The 25,094-nt window shown below is 36.9% G+C and overlaps 1 protein-coding gene across 1 annotated transcript in view; it reads right to left on the reverse strand.

Annotated features, from left to right (window-relative positions):
• WDR70 (WD repeat domain 70) overlaps positions 1 to 25,094 on the reverse strand; it is a 136,090-nt gene that overhangs the window by 34,524 nt on the left and 76,472 nt on the right. The window contains exon 11 of the mRNA XM_075447270.1: positions 4,562 to 4,661. Within this exon, the coding sequence (XP_075303385.1) occupies positions 4,562 to 4,661 (100 nt within the window). The remainder of the gene's footprint in view (positions 1 to 4,561; positions 4,662 to 25,094) is intronic.

Consider the following 25,094-nt stretch of genomic DNA (forward strand, 5'->3'; position numbering starts at 1 on the left):
GGTCTTGTAATCTGAACCACCCCACTTCCCTCCCATCCTCAACAAAAAAAACATTTATCGGCAAGATGTTACATCTAAAGCACCAGCAGTTTATATATATATAATGTACGCAAAGGATACCATTTGGCCACTCTGCAGATCTCCTGGATAGGGACAGATCTAAGGCTAGCAGCCAAGGCTGTTCTGTTGCCAGTGTAATAAGCCTTGACATGATCTTCAAGCTGCAGTCCTGCCAGGCTTTAGCAGGACACAGGCAGACGTTTAGCTATAGCTCTTCTGTTAACAAGAAAATGTATTCTGATGGTTTACAAAATTAGAAGATTCTAGAAGGACTCCAAAAGTCATGGCTGACTTCAGATCAACACTGTCTTACACTGTGCAGAAATAGCTGGTTAAATATGTGGAAAGGAAGAAATGCTAGCAGAATGATTTGGCCAATGAAACTGTTACTATCTTTAAGAATTTGCCCAAATTCACTTTTTCTAATTAAAATTTTCTATGTTGCAAATATGATACTTGTTCCTGAGTCTAATCTGCATTTGAAGTTGTCACATCATTGTCACTAAGTTGTCACATTACTGCCACTAAGAAAACAGACCAGTAGCATCCTTCCATCGATGCTTAAGGGGCTGCTTTACAAGAGCTGTTGCAGTACTGATCTATTTCTAATTACTTCATATATGGACAAAGCTAGTTATCCTTAAACAAAAACATATGAACAGAAGTTGTGCAGTCCAGTATGAAGTATTCAAAATAGTTCACTCAGATGATTCAGCATTTTTCCTCATGCTAAACTACTCCAAAGCCTGGTAGGATTATTTAAAGCTTTTTTAGCATTTTCAGAAGCCTCTCAAACTCTGTTCTTCGCCATTTTTAATAAGGATACCAATAAATAGGTTCTACTATGATGCCATCACGTCAGACACCATTATGCCAATGGTATTGAGCATTGGATTTATCAAGCGGTAACAATTAGGTCCTAGAAAAAGTCTTTGATGATCCAGGATAGGCATTTTGCAAACAGCTTTTAGTCTAAGCAAGGTCCATGCACTGATACTACGAAGATTTTACTGTTTTGGTTTTTCTATTTCTTTTCAGATGATACTGACCAGGAAGACAAGCACATGGATGCAAATAGGCCCAAAAGAAGCAAAAGTGCTGCCAGAAACCCAAAAGCCTGACGTCAGCAACACCCTTCCAGAAGCTCCGATTTTAAAGAGGGAGTCCTGCGTTGAAAGCAAAGCTCAAAAGACAGAAATTCACAAAGATCATTGCGGAAAGCAAAGAAACAGAGGAAATGGGAATTTAAAAAAGAAAATACAGCACAGGAAAGGCATAGTATAATAAGACTTATCATGAGGGAGCACCAAAGAATATTATGTTTATAAATTCTGAGCCCTTCTGTGAAGGATTGTTCTATGTAAGTGAGCGAGGAGAGCAAGGTATATGCTTCTTCATTCTGCACTCATTCTGCAAGAGGAGCTACAACAGCTAAAGAACGACCTTCAGAGGCACCACAGGCCAGGACCACACTCACCCGAAGCCAAAGGCCTTGGTAGGGAAATCACAAATTGGGGGTTCTGCACTTACATTTGCAACAGCTCTCACCATCACCTGCATCCATACCAGTCTGGCCAAGTATTTAAGTGCATCATCCTCTCTAAACATATAGAAGTGAAGGATACTGGAAGACTTTGAGAAAGCCATTTCAGCTCCAAGTGTTTCAAACAGTTGACCATGCCTATTAAAGCTAATGAATGCACTGTTTGAAATGAACATGAGCATTTAGCTCCTGAGAAATATTACTTGACACAAAACCATTTGATTTTTAAAATGTTACTGTTTGTATTTATCATAAAGAGAGATCTATTATTACTCTACACAAAACAGAAAGTCACTGCTGCATAATCCTTGAGCATACAGGAAACTGTACTCAAAGTGTTTCAATTTTTTAAACCAACTTCAGAACTAAACGTGTTATTTTTCCTGAAGAACACTGCGAAAAGAGAAATACAGCTAAAACTAAAAAAAAAAAAAAAAAAAAAAAGAAAAAAAACCAAAAAAAACCCCACAAAAAACCCACAGAACAAGAAAACCCTAGAACATCAAAAGGGAACACACACAAAAAATATTTTCTGAGCTCAAAACAAAGCAGTATCTGCATAAGCTACCCAATAGGCTTAGATGTGAATATTCTTTCTCGGATTTAACTGCAGTGCACTTATTTTGCTACAAAAGTTTACTGATTAAGATGGCACTGAGACTGCACATTGTTCATACAACAGAAAATGAATAAACCATCAAACCAAAAGCTGTCATGAGATTCATGGAATTAATGAAGTCACTGCTTCATTAGCCATAGAGAAAATCTAACTCCATAAATTCTGTACATACGAGGAATCAAAAAGAGTTTTCTTAAATTTTTATAACAGGACCTGAATTCTAGTTCTGATGCTTACCTTTTCACTGCTGAAAAACGAAAACATTCCCCATATACTATTTTCACTGTGTTTAGAAAAAATTACTTTCATTGTTACAAGTGTGCAAAAATATCACTTTCTTAAATTTCTGTCAAGTTACTACCTAATACCCAACAAGAGTAAGACTGGGAACTCTCATGAGCAGCTCCTTAGCTTTTCATTTTCCCCTGTGCTTGCAGCTGAGCCCTGCCTCATCTCTCTCATATCCAAAGCAGAATCTACATGAGATGCAGGAGAGTCAATCAAGCTTTCAGTGAAAGTCCCCATTCCCCAAACAACTCTTTGATCCTCAGCACTTGGCAGGTGCTGGATGCACATCTGCTTTTGTTGGTGCAGATCCAAAGCAATACTTGTATTAAAGCACTAACTAATTCAAAATAAGGTATGAACCCTCCTTATTCTCTAGCATAGCGCACACAGAGCTTTTTCTTTTAAATACACTAGACAAAGGTAGTACTTTTATCCACACTGAGGGGCCAAATTTCCATAAAGTCTTACATTCTGCAAACAATCAATCAACATTTTATATAGCTTAGAGCAGAACATGGCAGATAAAACATAAGTAAGCGAAAGTCTGTTTAACACGACACAAAATCTAGAGACAGATGAGGAAGAGCAGGCAACAAAAGTACCACATGCAGCAAAATTAAGCAAAGGTCATTTATGTGATCTACAGTTATAAACATGAAACACAAGAGAAATTATGTAAATGGAAGTTTCAAGACAGGACTAGTAAATATTCCTCACATAAGTATTAACCTTGTTTGCTGTTAATATTTAAAAGCACACTGAGGTTTCTCTTTCAATATTATGAAGCATGTCTGTGTGAACTTTTCAGAGCCAACACCACTGGCAGACAGATGCAGCATTTCAGCTAGCCCAGAACAGAAAAGACACATGGTTCACCTACTTCCAAAAGAGGAGAAGTTTCTCACACAGTAAGTATCTCGTTCAGTAAGGATTAGTAAGCTTGAGAGTTTTTACCTCAACCACTTAGGACTCATTCATGATGAGTACAGTGGCAGTAGAACTCTGGATCCAGGAGTCTGAACACCAATTAGGAAACAATCGAAGTGCCCTTGGCTTGGAAGCACATCCCCTGCTTCAGAGTGTTTGCCACCTATAAATACCTGTATCCTGGTATTTTGTAAGTGTCATCCCATTCTGTCTACATACCACACTGACCAGATGTCCTGTACATATGTTAGGCATGTTAGCTGACATTAACATAGACTGTCTCTCCCTAGCCCTGTTTTTTCGGCCTTGGGGCCATGCTAATGCATACACATAGCTTCTGGTTACAGCTGGTTTCCATCCAGACAGCTCGGACTGTAGTAGACAAATCTCTGGATGAAAAGCTGTCTTAGACAGACACCATCCTATCCAATACATCTAACACTGGAATGGACGAGTCTTCAAATATATCATTGCCTTCTCAAGATTGATTCCGTTATCCAAGACTGTTTTGATATAAATTTTATCTGAAGTTTAAAAAATAAGTGTTTGTTTCCTGTTTTGTAGACCTTACAAATTTTTTTCCATTTACGTACATCTTTGCTACTCCCAGTCATCATCTCTTGATGTTTGTAACACAAATTAGATAAAAAATCCAACTAGAACATAAAAGGACATTGCATAAGAAAGCTGCTTGAGGAATTAATAGCTCCAGAACAGAGATACTGAGAGGTAGTAATCTTCCTGGATAGAACTAAGAAAACTGGTTTCATTTTATATTTACTTAAGCTAATATTTTCCTTTTTGTGTATTATTAATGCTAGTCAAGAAGAAAGATCAGGTACTGTGTAATATAACCAGCAAAGTTCTCTTAACATAATCCTTAACTGACACAAAATGTGCTTTCTGGAACACAATATTGCATGGTGTATCAAAATAAAAGATGTAAATTGTGAAACACTTCAGGCTTAAATCACTAGTAGCTGATTTCACTATCTTACAATCACCACAAACAATTACATTTAATGATGATACGACTTAAATGATTTGTTTACCAAATTGTTTCACTTAGTAAAGTTAAAATTGTCTTACACGCCACACACCAAAGGGTTCTTTCCACCACCTACCTCCCCGGCTGGCAAGGACAGTACCATCATAGGAAAATGTCAGGCATGAAGTGTCAGTGCCTGGAGCATGGGCTTGCCTGCAGTGGAACTTTGTGTGCACCTGTTTGTCAAACAAATAAAACACCAGAAAATTTGCTTATTTCAAGACAGGACGAGCATTTCTTTATAGCATTTTGTGTACTCTGCTGCTATTCCTAAATTTAAACAGAAACCCCTGCATTTTTAGCAGGTACAGAAGCTAAATATTTCTACAGCCTTTTAAAAATGTCACATGTTTCAGAATAGGTTTTCATAATCAGAGCTTGAATGCAAAATCTGACTTTTTCGTAGGTTTAATTACACAGTCCACATTTACAAGCATCAGCGCTTTTGAAAAATTCCCCACTAGTGGTGAATAAAGTTAGTTGCACCTGGTTAAGATAAAAATACATTTTAAGACAGTTCTTAACACTCCCCTAAGCAGGCTTACAGTTACAAAAAATACCAAAATACAATATACATACTTTGCAAAGGACTTAAAACAAGCATTGGAAGGATTCACTTTTGCCAAATTTATTCCCTGCCAAAATTCATGGCTTATATAATAGAACAAAGCTTAGATATTCTCAGGTTTGTGTTCCATTTAGCTGCAATAAAATTCATGTTCAGGAATGACGTATTTTTATTTTCAAGTATTTCTGTTTTGCTGATAATACTAGAGAAAGGTAGCAATTACTTACAAGTTAACCGTTTCGATCTTGCTTAGAGTTGACTTCTAATTTATTAAGTCACTATTTTGTAAAATCCCTAAAAATTCTACTAAAAAGTCAGGAACCTCATTAAATTTTAGCATTTTTGTAAAATCAAGCTTTCCTATTTCCCAATCAAAAACAAAAGTCTCAGCTAAGATACCAAGACACCTTTCATACAAGGGAAGAGAAAATTGAAGAAAAGGGAAAAGACAAACAGAGACAAAGGAATTTGAGACAGGTTGACTCCTTTTTTAACAGCTAGGAAATTATACTTCTCATTTGCCCCCTTATCCTAACATAAAACTAATTCATATAGTTGTATAATAAAGCATTCAAGAATTTAAGGTTGCCTGTGCAACTGTGTCTCTGCTTCCCATCTGTAAGATGAGGTTTAAATCATGCCATTTCTTATAACGAGGGGAAGAAGACAAATCAGTGACTAAAGTCCTTCATTTACCATACTGATGAGCAAAACAGAAAAATATGCATAGAAGCATATATTTTCAGAAGAGAGTCTGCACAGTATGCACTAAGTCAGATCTAGAATCACATGCTGAACAGTAAGAGGACAAAATACTGAGCAGCTGCTTAGTGATTACTATTCAGTCTATACATTAAAAGAGACACAGTTCTACAGCAGAAAAAAGGAGGATATGATCACAAAATGCAAACACACGGATTGAATTAAGCTTGCACAGGAATCCTCAGTTACTGTAACTTCTTATTTTTCCCTATGCACCTTACTAAGGCTCTTTTCACGGGCTATTTTGTATGAGAAAGATCCAAGCTAGTAAACTAAATAATGCTGTTTACCCTTTCAAATATTTGTTCTAAATTTGGTCCAAAAGCTAAGGAATCTTTGTGTGATGACAGTAATAATGATTGCAAGCTTATCTTGGTGTGCAGATTTAGTCAAGTTTTGAGAGGAGTCACATAAATTATTCGCTCCACAAATGACTCTTCAACAGAGAAAGAAGGGCTTCAAACAGCAAGTAAATGCTTCTTACAGTATTTGGAGACAGAATGTAACAGCCTGCATTTAGCCACAGCACTTGTTTGGAAATGACTGTCACTTCCAACCAATTGTGCACATCCTGGAGAAACTCTATGAACAGACTGCAGTTTACAACTGTATGTCTTCGGTGGGTGTGTTTATAAATACAAAGAAACATATTTTATGCATCCTGTTGCATAGAATTTTCCAAGTGTATGGTAACATATAAAGGATAAACTCTGAATTGGCTATCAGAAAATAAATCTTCTGTAATATTTGTTTAACAAACAATTAAAATGATGTATTTTCTGTCTAAGAAATACCATAGACATAGCAAAAACATCATAAATGGTTAATAATCACACCTAAAAAAAATGATAGATTACAATGTGGTATTTAGCTGTTTCAAATAAATTGGAAAAACTACATTTGGGCTCACCAACACTTCTGTACTCAACACTCCCATCCCATCTTGACAATGTCATGCTGACATACCTGTATTAAATAACAGTTTTTTCATTTTGCTGCCCAACTTAATGCAATAGTGGTTTCCTTTCATTTTGTTTTGGATACAAAACAAAATAAAGAAAAAGATTTAGTGTTCAACCAATGCCTTTTCTTGTATGTTTTACTAGCAAAAAAACCAAGCACCTAGACGGATAGATATTAAATCAGATAAGGTTTCAGGAGTTTTGTTATTTTTCTATGGTCATAGATACTGATTTTATTCAGCATGAATTTATGAATCCATTAATCAAACCTATACTATATCTTTCAGTAATTAAACAGCTCACCTTAAACACGTCACCCACTATGGAGCCTTCTCAATGAAGTGCCTACACTTGAACCAGTTCTTGCCCTTTTTCAACTGTCCCACAGAAAAAGAGAAATAGCAACATACGGATATCCAAGACTCAGACATTATTTGCCCCTTAATCAGAAAAATGAAGACAACAGAACAAATTTAGCCCAAGTCTGTCCAGCTTCGATGCCTGAGCATTTCAAGGAAAACAAGATTTGTCTGAAAGGGACAGTAAGATCGCATCAGCAGTGCCATTTGTCTTTAAAAATAAATTTGTTCAGTTTACCAATAAAAAGATTGTTTTCCTAACTTTGAGCTCTGCAAGCTTGCCCTCCATATATTATTCTGCAAAGGAATATAACCCTGAATTGTAATACTAAATCAAATATTCTAAAATGATTGAAGGTTGCTCTAAAAATGATAGAAGGTTGAACAAGAAGTTTTTACATATACTGGCAAATGTTCATTGCAGTTTTCAAAGAAAATAATGTGTTTGGCCTCTGTCCTCTTAATATTTTTAACAGATGTCTAATTTGCTAACAAAGCATTAGCAAAAAAAATTATCAGAATGTTTCTTGCTGGAAAGACATGAAACAACAGAATTAATGTACACAATTCAGAAGTTTGATTCAGGAAGGGGAGAGCATTGAAACACTAGATAAAGACGTAAAGATAATTAGGGCAAAGTGTACCTACATTACTCCCTTATTACCCCTATCTTTTTGTTGCAGAGGTGCCTGCTATTATTGAGTATTAGTCATGCGCCACATGAAATTTGACAAGTTCATCAGTCCTTAAAGTTTTTTAAAGGTTATTTCAGCAATTTCTGCAGTAACACACTACCTTCTGCAACTTGTTTGAAGGCTTTCTAGCAAATAACTGCAGAAATGTAAGCACTTTGTTTCTAGCTTTGTATTAGCACATACATTTTTCTTAAGCAATTACAGCTGACTGGACTTCTGTGCAACACACAATGACAGACAGAAAACATAAAGCACATGTGAGAAAGGAAACAGTCGCATGTATCAAAAAAACTAAGATACCAGACAAACATCGGAGTTTGCAATATTGATGCAGTCTTTATAGAGAGGATGAGAACCAGAAGATAAAAGGAAGCCAGAGAAAGGAGTGTGGGTGAGGGTTTGGGAGGGAAGATACATGACTGAAGCATCATATTTAATGAATATCCTTTGTACAAAAACCTGGGTGGATTGAAGAGGACCAATATGGGAAGTGAAGAAGACAGTGCCCACGTGAAGTGTGTATCACAACGAATGACCTACAACAGAGCCACATGGTCAGAGTTCTGTGGCACACAATTGCTCTCTGTCTCCAGAATCCTAAATAAAACATGTTCCAGGAAAAGCAGAAGATAGACCTAGTCAGTTTGTTCACCACAGAAATTCCAGCCACGTCCATGAGAAAAACAACAACATGCTTAACTAATGAAATTTTTGAGCCTTCCACATTGTTTCTAGGACACAATATTTCACAAAGCCGACACTTTCTCAAGATTATAATGCTTCACACACACCCCTTCTTGCTTTTAACAAAACAATGAATCTCCCAGCCAAGAAATTCTTCTTCGTTCTTGCTCCTAATCCATGTTCAAGATTTTTTTAAGAGCAGAGGCAACAAATTGAGGACGGCCTTGGGGAAAGTGAGATCTACAAAGACTGTTATATCAATCTTTCTCTGTATTACAGATGCTTAACAAAATTTTACTTGTTTATTAGTGTGAATACAGTCAACCATCCAACCACAATCATGTCTACAGCAAAAATACTGAGTGCACCACTAGCAATGTGCAGTCTACTCCAGTTTGCTCCAGCACAAGGAAGGTGTATTCGGAACAGGGAATCTCATCTCTAGAGATGCCTCCCACACTCGCTTACCAGCTATTCCTTCTCTTTTACATCAAGGAACGTTTCCAAAGCTCCTCTTAAGAGCTGGAAATCGGGATTTACACTGGTTTCAAATGTGAGGCAGATGGACAGAGATACCAAGGTGGGCAGAGATACCAAACAGGCAAGTCCCAAGACACGTATGGCTGTTTGAGATTTATATGGGTGATTTCACCTGACTAAGATACTATCAGCAAAATAAATTAGCAGACACTGACAATAATCAACTGCAAAAGTGGTAATTTTTAATAAACATAAAAGCCTTCCAAGACAACATATTATCATAGGTCAGTCTCAAGGTGACAAAAGCATGAGCTATAAAACTCCAAGAAGAAAAGAAACAAATCTGAAACCTCCCTTATAGTCACAACTGAGCAAAGCTGTCCGGGTCTTTGTTGAAAGTGATCCCATAAGAGGCAGCCAGCAATCTCAGAGCTGGGATTACAGCTGACAAGACAGACAGGTTCCCAGGGCACGAGCTACACTCTCCAAATGGCTGTTTCCCCATCCCCCCCCTTCGGTCATCTCTACTGAAGGAAGCGCATTGGCTTTGCTCTCAATTATAATCCAGAAAAGAAACATAACTGTACTTTCCGGGTTTAGTATATCATTTACAAATTATCAGGTCTACATATGCCAGCTGAATTCAAGAATTTCTCAGGCTTTTTTCCTGAGTAGGCAGTTGCAGACTATATCAGATGCTTTCCTTAAGTCTCTGTAAACATGATCCCTGGACTTTCAATTTATGTGACAGCTCTTCAATACCACTTCCGTGCTGTAGAAATGGACGCTGTTTCAGTAATGACCATACTGATGCAAAACAAGATTAACCTGTGAAATCTGAGGTTTGAGTGTTTACATGATTACGTTGTTACATAATTTGCTCTGCTCCATGATTTTCTAACTCAGTGACATCTACATGTATCATTAGCAGACCTGAAACACTCCTTCCCTTCTCTCAGCCCTAATTAACCAATTATGAATACAGCAACCTAACTTTATTTGCCATAACCAGGACATCTGACTGGCAATTGTATTTAACTGTCCTGCGTGTCTATTATAGTCTCATCTGTTGCACCTAAGGCCTTTTTCTGGGTGGAGGGATGATATTCTACAGGAGGCAAGTCTTTGGGATTTACTTATCTCTCACACTCAGTAGTGGTTCAATACCCTCCAATAATCTTTCACATGTATTTCGTAGAGAAGTTTTCCTAGTTATTCGCAATTACTGAACAGATAAGAGACTTGGCGCTTTTTTCTTTTTTTAATATTTTGCAGTTTTTCTTGCGCAATTGTATTGTGAAGAAAATCCCACACAACCAGAAAATAAAATAGAAAAGATAACAGCCCTGTAACTATTTGTATAGTTTATAAAATCTTCAATTCCTTGCAATGAATCATCCATTATATCACAGAACTATGAACGAAAATAAAAACACAAGTGTGAAATGCTTAGTCTGAAAAAGTTGGGCTGTTAAAGCAAAGAGCATTCTTCGAAGAGACACCATACAGCAGCGTAGCCAGTCAAGGTGAAAAACAATGTAGCATTTTGTTACTGGCAATTGATACAAAAAGTTGATTTCTAGTGAGAAAAAAAATCTCTACCATTTACACAGAAGGCACCAAGGCCAGGCACTTGGTACATTTGACGAGATGTGGCCTCAGGCACAAGGAAGCAAGCAGGATGGTTTGCCTTAGAAATGTCTCTGAAGCACTGTAGCGTGATGAGAAAGTCCTTCCTATCTGCCCATGCTTCCTTCACCACTTGGAGCATTCAATTTCTAAGAATATTGCTGACCAAAGAAATAATTTTTTCTTCTTTAAGTTAATTAATCAAGAAGGACTTTAGGAAACCATTTTAGAAAGATGGCTTCTTAACAGCATTGCTAAATATTTGCCTAATGGTTCAAAAATTAAACCACAGCTGAATGTTTGGCTGCACTGTCAAACTTTGCATTTGAGAAAATAATATATCTTGGCCACAAAACTGATAAATATTACTAATAAAAATAGCTTTTGGAAACTATTCAGTTGGCTTCCTCTGCGGACTTTTTACGCTGCATGAGAAAAACATATAAGGATGTAAAAGAAATGTTCCTTTATATCTTTTCATAATTTATCTAACCCATCCCATGCTATCCTAGCAAATTTTTGACTATCTTCCTTTTTACTATCATAAATATGGCTTCTGTAAACAAAAAAAATACAGAGCACCCTTGTTTTGCCTCTTTCAAAAATACATTAATCACTCTTTGACTTGCCCAGCTGTCCAAGTTTCCTTCACCTTCCAGAAAAGAATAAAATCTGGTCAACGTTATTCTGTAAAAGTTTCATTAAAAAATTAGTTAAGATATACTGAAACCCTACTGAAAGTCCACTGCTTGCTTCAAACTCACCTATGCCAACACCAGATGTTTTATATCAATTAATAGTAGCTTTTGCCCATTGGCAATAAATAAGCAAAAGTTACAAACAAAAAAAAAAAACAAAACAAGGAAGCTACAAAGATGTCTTTAAAAACCAACTACGACAAAGCTATTCTCACTATAATTCTATATAATTTCTCATATTCTTTCAGTCTTCAGTGCTCCCAAAGCTTAAGACCTATTTTAGTGACCTTATAGAGGAAGAGTGAATAGACTCAAATACAACTGAAAATGTACAGAAATTCACAGAAGCTAGTATTTCTGGTTCAGTAACCCTTTAGCCAAAAAATACGTAGTTTGTAGTGAGTTATCAAAGGTGGCTGTATAATAAATTAACTAACTTGTTGAAAAAAGTAGCTAAAACATATATACTCCAACAAGATAGGTGTATTTCCCCAAGAAATGAAGTCACTTTCCCCAAACTTCTTGTAACATATAGTGAGCTATTATTTCTTCTATGTTATTTGATTTTTCCAATAAAAACATGCTGAAAACAGTTACGCTGTATTTTCTCATGTTATTAACTAATTTTTTTTAAAAAAACATGGATTTGGTTTTATTTTTTCAGGTGGAAAGCCGAAGAAGGAAGAATGCTTCAGTTAAAAGGGTCTGTGGTATTTCGCCACATGAAGTATTTCAGTGATAAAATGAGCATTCTTAACTCAGAGCCTCAGTGGTTTATAAGCAATGTTGCATAAGGTGGCTGAGACTATTAGTTCAATACACTTAACATTGATTTTCAAGGAGCATACATATATGAATTTTTTTCAAAAGCCTCTAGAAAACAAAATATGCCATCATCATTCAGCAGGGTAAGTCTTTGAGAGAAGCTGGTTTTGAGAAGTTAAAGGAAATTCCTCTTCTTCTGTCACTGGTCAGCCAGGCACTTGTGGATGGTGCGCAGCCTCACATGCAAAGATATGTTGCTATTAATTCACAAGACACAGAGTTGCTAAATGCCCTCAATTTCAGTTACCTTTAACTCAGGATTTTACCTAAGTTCAGCAACTTCAGGACTAGGCCCCAGAGTTATGTGTGAGTAAAATGTAAAAGTAAGAAACTGATTGGGGGAAAAAAAAGAAAGGGAAAAAAAAAAAGGTAACTCAAGTAAACTTTATTTTCTTTTCAAGCAATATTCCTATCTCAGTTTCATTATTACTTCTTTGGCATTGCTTTTTGTCTCACAATAGCTTTATATAATTGACTAGCTAAAAAAGCAAATAAAAAAACCCTACATATTTGTAGGTGAAAAACTGGCAAAGTGGAAAAAATTTTCAAAAATTGTTTTCTGCCAACAGTTTATGATGACTGAACACTGTGCTCCACAGGGAAAAGAAATAAATTTCCACTTAGCTTCAGAATCTGTAAACCCAGAGTACAGATAACAAATCTACTGGTTTTACAAGTAAAATCTTACACTGTTAATCACTGTTTCCATGCATACAATAAACAGTTGTTGAAAGCGCTATTGACAAAATGTGGTTTTGCTCAAATACAACAAATTGCAACTGAATAGTGCCTTTGAATTCATCCTGCATTTAGCTCAGAAACAACATGCTGTCTTAAATAACTCTGGCAGTTCAGGTTTTGGGGTAACATCAACTTCAACCCTCAAAACCCCCTTAAAATCTTTCACGATTAAAGATACTTTGTAATATAAGTTAAATTTAAAACCAAGACTTCACTGCTTCCGCAAGATGAGGCTCTGGTATATTTGGATTTGATTTCTGACACTCAATACTGAAATGACTTGACAATGAATGTTTCATTTTTAAAATACAGTGTATATTTATCCATATACACTGCACAACACCCTCTCATATCAAGTTTCCAAGCTAGCCTACGGAGAAGCAATGAAGTACCTAAGCATTCTGTAGAGCGAAAAGACTTGAAATATCTCTTAGAAAAATGTCGCTTGCTGTTCTATAGTGAGATTCCTGAATATATTTCAAACATGCATCACTTTTAACATTAGTATTCTTTTCTAACAGACATTAAAAACAGATTGCTCTTTAAATATGAAATAATAGAATTCATTGGTTGGAAATAATGTCCTAATCGATATCCAAGACTCCCCCAAACAGGCTGCAGTATTTCCATACCAAATTGTCTCTGAGGAGTACAGAATCATTACAGAATTTTTTGTTCTGCAATTAGCCTTTTCCTCCACTGTTAATGTTGCTTCAAAATCCTCTTTTCTCTTCTCTCATTTCTATTTTTTTATGATATTCTGTAGTACCTCTCCTTAGCATCTCTAAAACTCTTCTCCATCCAACAAAACTGTTACTTCCATTTTCTCATCATAGCCTTCCAGTTTCATTTTGGTACAATGTATCACATTCTGGCCTGGCAAGTATTTATTTCTTCTCCATCAGCCTTGGCATCTTCAGAACACAGCAATATCCAGAAATTGCTGTTTATGAAAGCCGTATCTCAGAAATCTCATTTAGGTCATCTGCTTTTCACCAAATAGTTCCATGTTTCTTTCTCTCCATTTCTCTTTTTCACACTTCAACCTTTTCATCCAACACTGCCTTCTCCATCCTCATTCCTTGTCAATCACACTTAGATTCCTTTCTGAGTCTCAGCAGACCTATCCCTGACAAATCCAACAATCATCCATCATCCTCCTTCTCATCAGCCTTGAAAAAAAGTTCCTGTTTTCTATTCCCCTCCTCCATTGTTTTATGAGGTCCAGTATCTCCTGAACACCTTCTACGTGTTAGCTCCCTTCTTCACTGTTTCCTTTGGTGTGTGATTCTCTCCCTTTCTCTCAGTTTTACTGGCTATTCACCATCATGCAACCCCCTTCATCACTGAACTCCTCACTCTGCAATGTATTTTTAAAAATATTATTCACAACCATGACTACTGATATTTTCATGCCATTAAACTACCTTCCAAGAAAAGGTACATCATTGTCTGAACGCTGAACGTCTTTATTCATCACTTTCTGAATGTTTAACTGGCAACTTAAACTCAACGTGATGAGAGCTGTTACCAATTTTCTTAACCTGGATACTGTATCTCCTCACGTGCCCTGGAAGATCTCACCTCCTTTAACCATTCATCATAAGAAAAACGTTGTTATGTGCATTACAATGTGTCATCTCCTTTCTGTCATATATTGCAAAATACACTGTAATAAATCTAATCAATAACCTGTTGCCAGTATTATTACTTTGACGTCTTTTCCTTCTTTGTTTCCCTGATAACGGTTCTTCACTTTTAGTGTCCACTGTCACCTCATTTTTCCTTCTTTAACAGCTGTATTTTACCAGTGACTTACATATATGTTCTTCAATAATAGCAATTACGGATCATTCACTTCATCTGCAAGGACATCTGTATTTTTCTCACATAAGGAAAAACAAACTTAAAACCAACAAAACCACCACTCCCTTCTCCATAACACATATGGACACTGTACTGGGTTTGTGTGGCAAGGTTTTGGGCTGCAGGGGTGGCTTCTGTGAGAAGCTGCCAGAAGCTTCCACTGTGTCTGACAGAGCCAGTGCCAGCCAGCTCTAAGATGGACCCGCTGCTGGCCAAGGCCGAGCCCATCAGCAACAGTGGTAGAGCCTCTGTGATAGCATAGTTCAGATGGGAAAAAAAATCTGCATAATGGCATGCAGCAGTAGGAGAGAAAAGTGAGAATATGTGAGAGAAACAACTCTGCAGACACCAAGGCCAGTGCAGAAGGAGGGGAGGAGGTGCTCCAGGCACTGGAGCAGAGATTCCCATGCAGCCCATGGAACAGAGCATAGTGAGGCAGGCTGTGCCCCTGCAGCCCATGGAGGTCCACGGTGGAGCAGATCTCCACCTGCAGCTGATGGATGACCCCGCAGTGGAGCAGGGGGATGCCTGAAGAAGGCTGAGAGCCGCTGGAAGGCCAGGGCTCCTGGCCAGGACCTGTGGTCTCATGCAGAGAGGAGTCCATGCTAGAGCAGGTTTTCTGGCAGGGCTTGTGACCCTGTGGGGACCCATGCTGGAGTAGTCCATTCCTGAAGGATTGCACCCCATGGAAGGGACCCATGCTGGAGCAGCTTGTGAAGAACTGCAGCCCGTGGGAAGGACTCATGTGACCCCATGCAGGAGCAGGGGAAGAAAGTGAGGAGGAAGGAGCAGCTGAGAACATGTGATGAGCTGATCGCAGCCCTCATACCCCGTACCCCTGCGATGCCCAGGGGGAGGAGCTGAAGAAATCAGGAGTGAAGTCAAACCTGGGAAGAAGGGAGGGGTGGGGAGAAGGTGTTTTAAGATTTGGTTTTATTTCTCATTACCCTACTCTGATTTGACTGGTGATAAATTAAACTGATTTCCCAAAATGGAGTCTATTTTGCCCATGATGGCAATTGGTGAGTGATCTCTCCCTGTCCTTATCTCGACCCATGAACCTTTTGTCATATTTTTTCTCCCCTGTCCAGCAGAGGAGGGGGAGTGATGGAGCAGCTTTGGAGGGCACTTGGAATCCAGCCAAGGTTAAACCACGACAGACATACAGTGAACTATCATTTAAAAATTACCAAAAAAAGAGACAAGTAGCAACGGACTTTGCACAACGCCTTGCTTTTGTTTGTCGGTATAAACTTCTTACCAACTAGACACCAAAGGATTCATTTTCTGACATAACCAAATTCATTTCGGAAGGAGAACAATGAAAACTGATGTTTGTTTCACACGCGCAGACACACAGCAGCACACATTAGCGCAGCCCTGCCTTGCCACCTCAATGCAATAGCCAAGAAACAACAGTGACCTATCTGGAGTACAGACAATATTCCTGCACTCCCATCAACTCCTACCCAGTTTGGCACCACACTTTCACACATCAAATATCAAAATCAACCAGGCATTTGCACATTTGTGAGAAGTGACAAGCCAATGGCTGGTAATGCAATGCTTTCTGCTGACAAAAACAGGTGTCCCTACTTCTGAAAAATCACTCAGGCTCTTGAAGATGGTCTTGAATATAAGCCAGTCCGCCCATTACAGAGCTAGAACACACTACCTGAACTAGCTGTGCTTTTGCAAGCCCTGGTGAAACAGCTTCTATAAAGGCCACTGCAGTGTACTTTGGTGACCTCAAAAAGACGAGGTTTGCTTACAGGTCTCAAGCTCAGTCTGCTCTCCAAACGAGACCACAGACCTGCATACGGGTGAGGACAATGAAACAGGCTAGGGAGCCAGGACACAGTGCCTGTTGATCACAGCAGCTAACATTCACCAGGAGTTCTTAGTGTCCACAAAAAACATGGTCTATGATAACATAATGAATTGGATTTTTTTTTAATATTTCACTCTTTGTATGTGAACTGGAACAGTCCCTTTCTGATTCTGCCATCCTATCCCAACATTAACAGAATGCATTAGACCGAAAATTAAATGTACCTTAAGTTTTAGCGCTGATTACAAGCGACTGCTTTGAGCACAAAACAGTCACAAGCCAAATCTCAAAGTGATACATATACATGGTAAAAAGTGAAATAGTAACCATACAGACATTTTTTTAAAACTCTACATGTTGCTCAATCTGAATGAAAATGACATACGTTGAATTTTCTAAGAGTACTTTGTTTAAATTACTAGAGCTTAGAACTATCATATACATTCAGAAATTCTATTAAACTAGAATTTCATTACAAATTTGTGGACATACTTACACACATAGAGACACTCTGTATATGTATTTAGGCAGAATGTGTGATATATATAGGTAGAAATATTGAACTCCAAATCCAGTTCTCTATCTCATGAGAAATTTAGAACTTGGTTTGAGGAAAGCAGCTGTTCCACTGATGTATCCGATTTCAGTCTGTTTAATATCACTGCAATCATACATTAAATAAAACACAGCTGGACAATGCTCCACCTATTTCACCACCCTCTGCTAACTGTTTAGCACTAACATCTGTCGAAAACAAACTTTAGGAAACAGGAGGATCATGAAAAAAACTCTTAATTTTAACATACTTTACAATAGACGAAGCTTTACTTACTTGTAAAGAAAGCCTCACATATCTTCAACTAGTTTTTAATTATGAGATTTATACATAGAGTTATAAGAAACTTGCTCACTGAAGGCTGTCTTACAAAAAATAGAATACTACTACAAATATTTTTCACTTCATATGATTATTTTAGTTCTGTAGCCGCTGCCAAGAGATTGTGTAGTTATGCGGTTTGTATTCTCATTGATAATCACAGACACAAAAATAACTTCTTTGGTTTATAATCGTATAATGAATTTTCTACAAATGGCATGCAAACTTTTTTTAATTAAAGTTAACTAGACTTCTGAGATGTTCTTTAGAAACTAAGGGCACTCTATAGTGTATTATGGCTAATTATTTCAGCACATTTAAAATGTATCCTCACAGAAGCAAATCTTTTAATGGATGCAGCCATGAAACAATTGTTCTCTGTGCAGAAATTGCTTGTTCTTTATCAGACTACCTCCGAGTCAAGTATATGTAACCTAATGTTACATACAAAAGCTACGCTTCGCTATAATTTATCTTCCTATTTTTGCTTCTCAATTTCCAACAGATTCATGGGGAATATTTTTGTATTAAAAATACGAGCATATTTCTTTATGTCATAAAACTTAACATATTTCAAAATAAATAACTTATTCAATTGAACTAAAGATTTTTTTTTAAATACTTTTGTGTCTGTTTCTCTTTGGTATGTTTATTTTTTCTAAATTAAACAGTTATGAAAAAGATTACGCAGAAGAACTGCACAACTTTAAACTATCAGTTTCCTAGGCCAGTATCCATTTTCTGATAATGGCCAGTGACAGAAGAGTAGATGAAAATCCCACAACTCTTAAATTGCAAGAATTAGTTACCCATCTTCTACATTAGATGGCTGGAAAAGTTAGAAATTTGTAATATATTTAAAATGAGAGCAGGAAAACATAAGAAGTAAAAGTTACTGTACTATAGTAATGAGAAGAATTGGAAAGGGAAATATAAAACACATTTCAAAAGTTTAGAAATTCCAAATCATTGTTTTAATTTTGAGATTTTGCATTGTCTGAAATAACCATTAAAAAACCCCCTACTTCTAACTTCTTTTTCTGTTAAAACACCCTGAAACTAAAAAGCCAACCCAGCTAGCTCTTACTACAGAATATATTCTAAAATTTACTTCATGTTATTCTTTATGAATACGCCAAAATAGAAAGTTTTCTATAAGTTATGAAATGATGAGAGAAGTGAAGCCTGCAAGAGATACATCCAAATACGAAGCTGGAAAGGGGTGAAGGGCCCATAAATTAATCCAAGAGACAGAGTAAGCATATGCAGACAGAAAGCACCTAATCTTCACTCAGTATGCTCCACAAATCAGAACTCATTATTTCCTACCTTTTTTGTTCTTAAATAAATCCTTAAATAAAGGCTCTTCTATTTCTGTTTCATTATTTTATCTTTCCATTTCTTTAACATTATTCATGTTACATTAATAACACTACAATAATAATAAAGCCAATCATGTTGCTATAATGCCTACTCTTTTCTTCTCAAATTGTCATTTTTACATTATTTCTGTAAGCTCTACTGTTATTTTTCTAAATAGTAAATAGAAGCTAGATATATAATCCTTGTGGGATAAGCCTTTTTCTTTTAAACATACATGAATCCAAAGTAAAATCCTTTATGTTATTATCATTGCGGTGCAACAGACTTAGAAATTCAGAATTGCCTTTCATGACTATATTAGATAGTGCAAACGTTTAGTTAATTCTTAACTGTAAACTGTTTATTACATACAAGAGAAATGCACTTAGAAATACAGCAGGGTACATTTTATCTTAGCATATGATTGTCAGATTCTTTACTGCAGCTAGCTTCAGGGTATAGATAGTGATGAACAGGCTAAACCAGACATATACAAAAAGGAGTAATATATGAATCTGTTAGTATTTGCTGCTGGCAAGCTTGTGTGTGATTTCCAGTTTCTGGAGCAGAGGTCTGGCACATACACATACGGAATGAAAGGGTGGGATATTACGGATATGGAAAACTTACCTTAAGTTTGAAAGGGGAATATAGTGTATTTGGATATCTTTCATCTTGTATTTACACAAGAAATTTCCAGATGTAGCCAGACTGCCCTCTTCAAAGCATGAAGCATGTTACATACTTGGGGAAAACTGGAAGATTTCCCTGCTGTTTAGCTGTAGTAGTGCTATTCAGTAAATTTAGGAATAGCCATTGTAAATTGTTTCTATTAAATATTGACATTTCACTGGAATAATTTTAATACTGTAAAGATATCAATACAAACCCAAAGCCCTATATAAGCAAAACCAAAACAAAACATCCAAATAGACAAGTGAATATTCCATGGCCAAAATAATGAATCAAATCTAGCTGGTGTGAAAAGAGCGTAATCCTGGAATGCTGTGATGGACCAGATGCCAAAGACACACTATGATCTTTGCCTGGTAGAAGCTGTATCTAAAAAGACATGTGCACACTAGTAAAGCTTTCTAGTAGACAGACATAAGACACACATTTCAAGAATTTATTACTGAACTATGTCTTTTGCATGTCAGCATACACAAAAAGCATCCTGTAACTCTGCAAAGATCCAACAATCTCATCTTCCCAAAGAATGGGTATAAATCCCCTCAAAAGACCTTCCAATTAATGGAGAAAATATTTACAGCAAGACTCAGGGCTTACTACTAGTTTTCATTACTCTGTCTTGGCAGCATCAGCTGTAAAATCCATCAAGAACAGCAAATTAAAGTTTACAAAAAAAATTTCCAAATAAGATCTGGGCTCGGAATCCCATTCCAAAACAAAAGGGTCACTCTAGTTAGGCAAAAATAAAATCAAAAAAGTGTCTTGCATGGTCTTTTTGCATTATCTAAATCTATGCCCTGAGTTTTACAGTATTTCTTCAAAATGGCTCCAACACTTGTTAAACTTCTCATCTCTGAAAACTCTACCTTAACACTTCACACTCCACACCACAAAACTAAAGCTTACAAAAACCCTTTCAAAGCAAACAGTCCCTAAATATAGACATGTATTTATTTTACATCTATAAATCATGTAATTATTTGGAAAATACTTTTAACATGAGTATTTGTAATTAAAATGTACAGAGCTTAGATCTGCTTAACTTCAGTGCATACTGCGACATCCCACTTTTCTTCCCTTTATATTTTGAGGATAGGGTGGCTTAAGGGCATGTGGAAAACAGGTTATTGGGATTACCACTTGATCACACCACTTTTGGGGATATTCATGCGGGCACTATATTAGTACAGGGTTGGATTTCATTATTAATGTGCATTTTAAGTTCTGTAAAATCACTTGGAGTTTTAGCTAAGTAATTTAAAACTGATAAAAAACCATAAATTATTCTAGCAATTTAAAATCAAAGTAAGATTTTAACACCAGGAAAAAAGAAAACACTAGCAAAGCCACGAAAAAAGAAAAAACTAGGTTCAGCAATATCATAGTAGATGCTCACTTTTGAGCAGGAAATAGCTGAAGAATGGAGTTAAACATACTACTAGCTCTTTTATGAAACAACAAAGCAAAATAATAGAAGTTAATCACTAGCTATAAAAATCTTTCCCTGAGCACTGAATCAATTTGTGTTTAATGATAATTATGTCAAAAATCATAACGCATTACATCTTTCCTGTTCAGATTAATGCTACATAAAAAGACAAACGTGTTACAGATATCTCTGTCAATGCTCATTCTTTACTACTTACAGTGCAGCCATAGACAGCAAAATGCTTATAAAAACTACTCAAGGTTTCCAAAGAGACTTAATTTAATATAGGTAGAAAAAAATTCAGACAAGATTTTTGGTGTACAAACTGTTTTCCTAAAGGCATTTAAAAGGCATCATCACTCCTTACAAACTCTGCCTCCTCAACTTCCGTATCAATATTTCTCTATCACAGCTGCAGTGATCGACCATAAAATATGTGATGTGTGAAACTGACAAACATGATTCAGGCTACCATATGCAGAGACGTTGTTTATGCAGTCCTGGGCTCAATGAACCCAGGAAAACTGGAGGGAAAATTCACATAATAGGTAGCCTCATCAGGTGGTTTGAAAGACTAAGAAAGACTAACTAAGAAGTTTTGCTTTCTCACCCTAATAAATCCTACTTGGAATGGATGAAAAATGTCTCGATCCTTTCCTGTTTAGTGTGGAAAACGAGGGGAGCTTTTCTGCGCATTAGAGAGATTTCTATCAATTTTAACTCACAATACATTTTTAACCTACCCACCAAGTGTACTAATCGCCTTTACAAAAATGACTTCACTCTTTTTGTATCTCTGTGAATGAGATACTCCCACTGCCACATGGAAAGGCTGGGCATACAGAGTAGAGGTCTACTGATTGCAAGACACACCTCATTCTTGATACTTGCTCCAAGGATCAGCTTGTTCAGCAATACGTATTACTATCAGTGTTGCAAAAAGCTCTGAATGGGGAAAGCATAGGCAAGATGAGGAATTTGAACTTATTTGAACAGCAGGTAAATCTAGTGGTTTTCCTGCACTGTCCTGAGAACAAATAAAATTCAAGGTCCCACCTTATTTTGACCGCTAACGCTGTCCAACTCTCCATATTTGCCAGACACTTCTCCACATCTCAGAACATTTAAAATAAGAGAGTTCTAATGTGTTATGCTATGATTGACTATTTCACACTATCATTTCCACTGTTCACTGGCAGTTTGAAGGAAGTTATTTTTTATGTCCTTTGAAGCTGTTATTTTAAGCCAAGTTGACAGTGTTCATAATATTTCAAACAAGCTGACAGATTGTTCTGCTAATGTGCACTGTAAATGCAGATGTACGTGAACCTTAAAGAAAAACCATGCACTGACAAAATAACATACATGAGAAAATAACACAGATTTATGACAAAACGAAAAAATCCTCTGAGGCAGGTGATTATAATGGATCATGATCATGCTGAGGAAGTTTGGAGAATGGCAAGACAGAGCTGGAATGCATTTGGCTAACTTCTGCATTAGCAAGTTACCAGTGTCAGTGTTGTGAAGACAAAAAAAGTCTTCCTCTAAAAGTTCCAAAAGTGTTTTTACTCTCATTACATACAGCTGGAAGACCTGGAATTGCACCAAAAAAAACAGTGGAAGCAGAAAACTGAATGAAACACTCCTGGTGTGCACTACTAGTCAGAACTAAAGAAGGGAATTGATCATACCCTAAAATCACTCCCTAGGTACAACATAATTTTAAAAAAGCAGATACTGAGGTGTCTTTAAATGGCTTGGAAAAAACAACTAACTCATGACCCTAACTTACAACAAAAAGCTACTTGACTTCAGCAGGGATGATAAAACAAGGCATAGGAAAGATCTTGTTTCTTTCTTGTTTCTTTCTTGATGAAAAAAAAATATATTCAAAGAATTATTTAGTCACACCATTCTAGGCCAAGTTCTACACTACTGAGCAGCAAACACAGTGACGCCACGGTGGTGATGGGGATGCCACCAGACAACGGGTTGTTTTTTAATTTGTTTGCCCTTTTATAGACACATCAGTAGGATTTCTGTAGTCAGGTGTAAAGCTATCAAGTCATGTGTGGAGCAGAGGATAATAAACCTATAACCAACAGTCACAAACTGCAGCTACAGTGGCATGGTCCTTATGAAGCCTCAGAGGCAGAGTGGCTTCCTACCAGCACTGCAGCAGTGTGCCTGCCTCTTAGCGAGTGCCCCGTTTTCACTAGGGAAGGGCACTACCAGACCCTCCTTCCTATCAGGGTATCCACCTCTGCCCCTGTTACTGCTGTTTTCATGACCCTTCTCCTGTGGGAAAGCAGGGGCTTTACGTTTTCACTGAAGCAAAGATAGATTTCCCTCTCTCTGAAGTGGGCTCTGGGTTTGACGGGAGTTTTTACTCCCATCAAAAATCAACGTGTCTAAAAACCTTCACAGACATCAGGATAACAGGCACTATGGATATTTAGTAACATGAGTCATAATATCTGGTACGAACACCTTCCTGGACTTAGTTTGTGCTGTCACCACCATATGCAGGAACAGTGATATGGGCATCCAACAGCAGGGCTGAAATGTTGTTTGTATTTTTGCTTAAATGCAAAAAGGAATTCAGACAGTCATAACAGACCTTTATCGGATCAGCTCTGGCATGACAGTATGGTCAACTAAGTTATGGTTAACTTTAAACACTGTCCTGAATCTGTCCTCCTTCCTGCTGCGTATGTGCCAAATCCATAGTCTAAAATAATGATGGCAGAATCATTCCTAACTGATCAAGTATAATAAATTATAGCAACTATTTTCTCCTTTCAAACAGCAGTGATTGTTTCAGATTCAGTAGAGCCTTCTCAAGTTAAACACAAATGCTGTCTTAATTTTGACTTGAAACAGAGCTGTACTGTAGTACAGCAAAATCTGTGTATACAGCTCCACACTTGTTTCCACAAAGTCAAATTCTATTTGCTAGATGGGAATTAAAAAAGTTCTTTTTCAAAAATTAAAAGTTAGTATTTCTACTATTTATTTCTTCAAGCAGCTTTACTCTCACGTCCTGATTCTCCACAGCTTTACCTATTTTCCTGTCACCTACAGTTCATAGCCCCAAAACCGCACCACTTCGTCATTACTTAACATTTTCTTGTTTGCCTTTGCAAGCATCTTTGCATCCTGTCAGGCCAGTAAGTGCTTTCACCATTCCACTGCAGAAGTCATGCCCATCCTCTTTTTCTAAATCCTACTTTGAACATGTTCCTTTTCAATTTTTTTCTTATCCCTGCCCCACTCCCCAAATGTAAGAGGAAGGCTGTTTCTTTCTTTAATTATTTCATCAAGATGCCACTTGAAACACCTGATTTTAACTGCACACAGAGATTTCCAGAGGGTACCAGCAGTTTTAGATAAGAATGCCACTAAAAGAACAATTTACATTGCTCCTTTACACAAAAATCCTGCCCGTTTCTGAATGACATGAACAAAAGCAAAGACAAAAATTCTTTAGGCTTTAAAAATACAAATCCAAGGACACTACCAACTTTCCACTAGGAAATCATTTTGGTCTTGCATTGTTATACAGCGGTCACCAGTTGGAAATTGCAGAAGATGCACAGGATGTATCTTTAAATTATTCATAATCACCTTAAACTGCACTCAATCAGCATTGCAATATGTCATCTTATAGACACACTAAAGTTCAAAAGGAAAAGCACATGAAAAAGCAGACTACCAAGAGCACTATTGTTAAAACTACACCAGAAAGCTTAATATTTCAATACTGTATATGTTAAAATAAACAACATACACAGGTGATGAAAGCCAGTCTCTGAAAAATTTATTATTCTGTTAGAACAAGTTTACACTTAGGATGAATTCTCAAGCTTCATGCCATTAGGAAGTTTTACTGAGTTTATAGTGGAAATAAAAACAGAAATAAAAATAGATGACAATCCCAAAATACCAGCTGTACTTCAAATATGATCAATGGGCTTTCTTCTCCTTTTACATCTATACATTTCCTCTTGCCTCCAGCAATCAAATTTTATTCAATCTTCATGAAAAGTTTCCTGAATTGCCTGTTTTCCTTTTTGAAATCAAATGTTTTGAAAGATGAAGTTGAACAGACTAACATAACTTGTGTTACTACAGTATTATTTCCC

The sequence above is a fragment of the Opisthocomus hoazin genome, chromosome Z, assembly GCF_030867145.1.
Source record: "Opisthocomus hoazin isolate bOpiHoa1 chromosome Z, bOpiHoa1.hap1, whole genome shotgun sequence".
NCBI lineage: Eukaryota > Metazoa > Chordata > Aves > Opisthocomiformes > Opisthocomidae > Opisthocomus > Opisthocomus hoazin.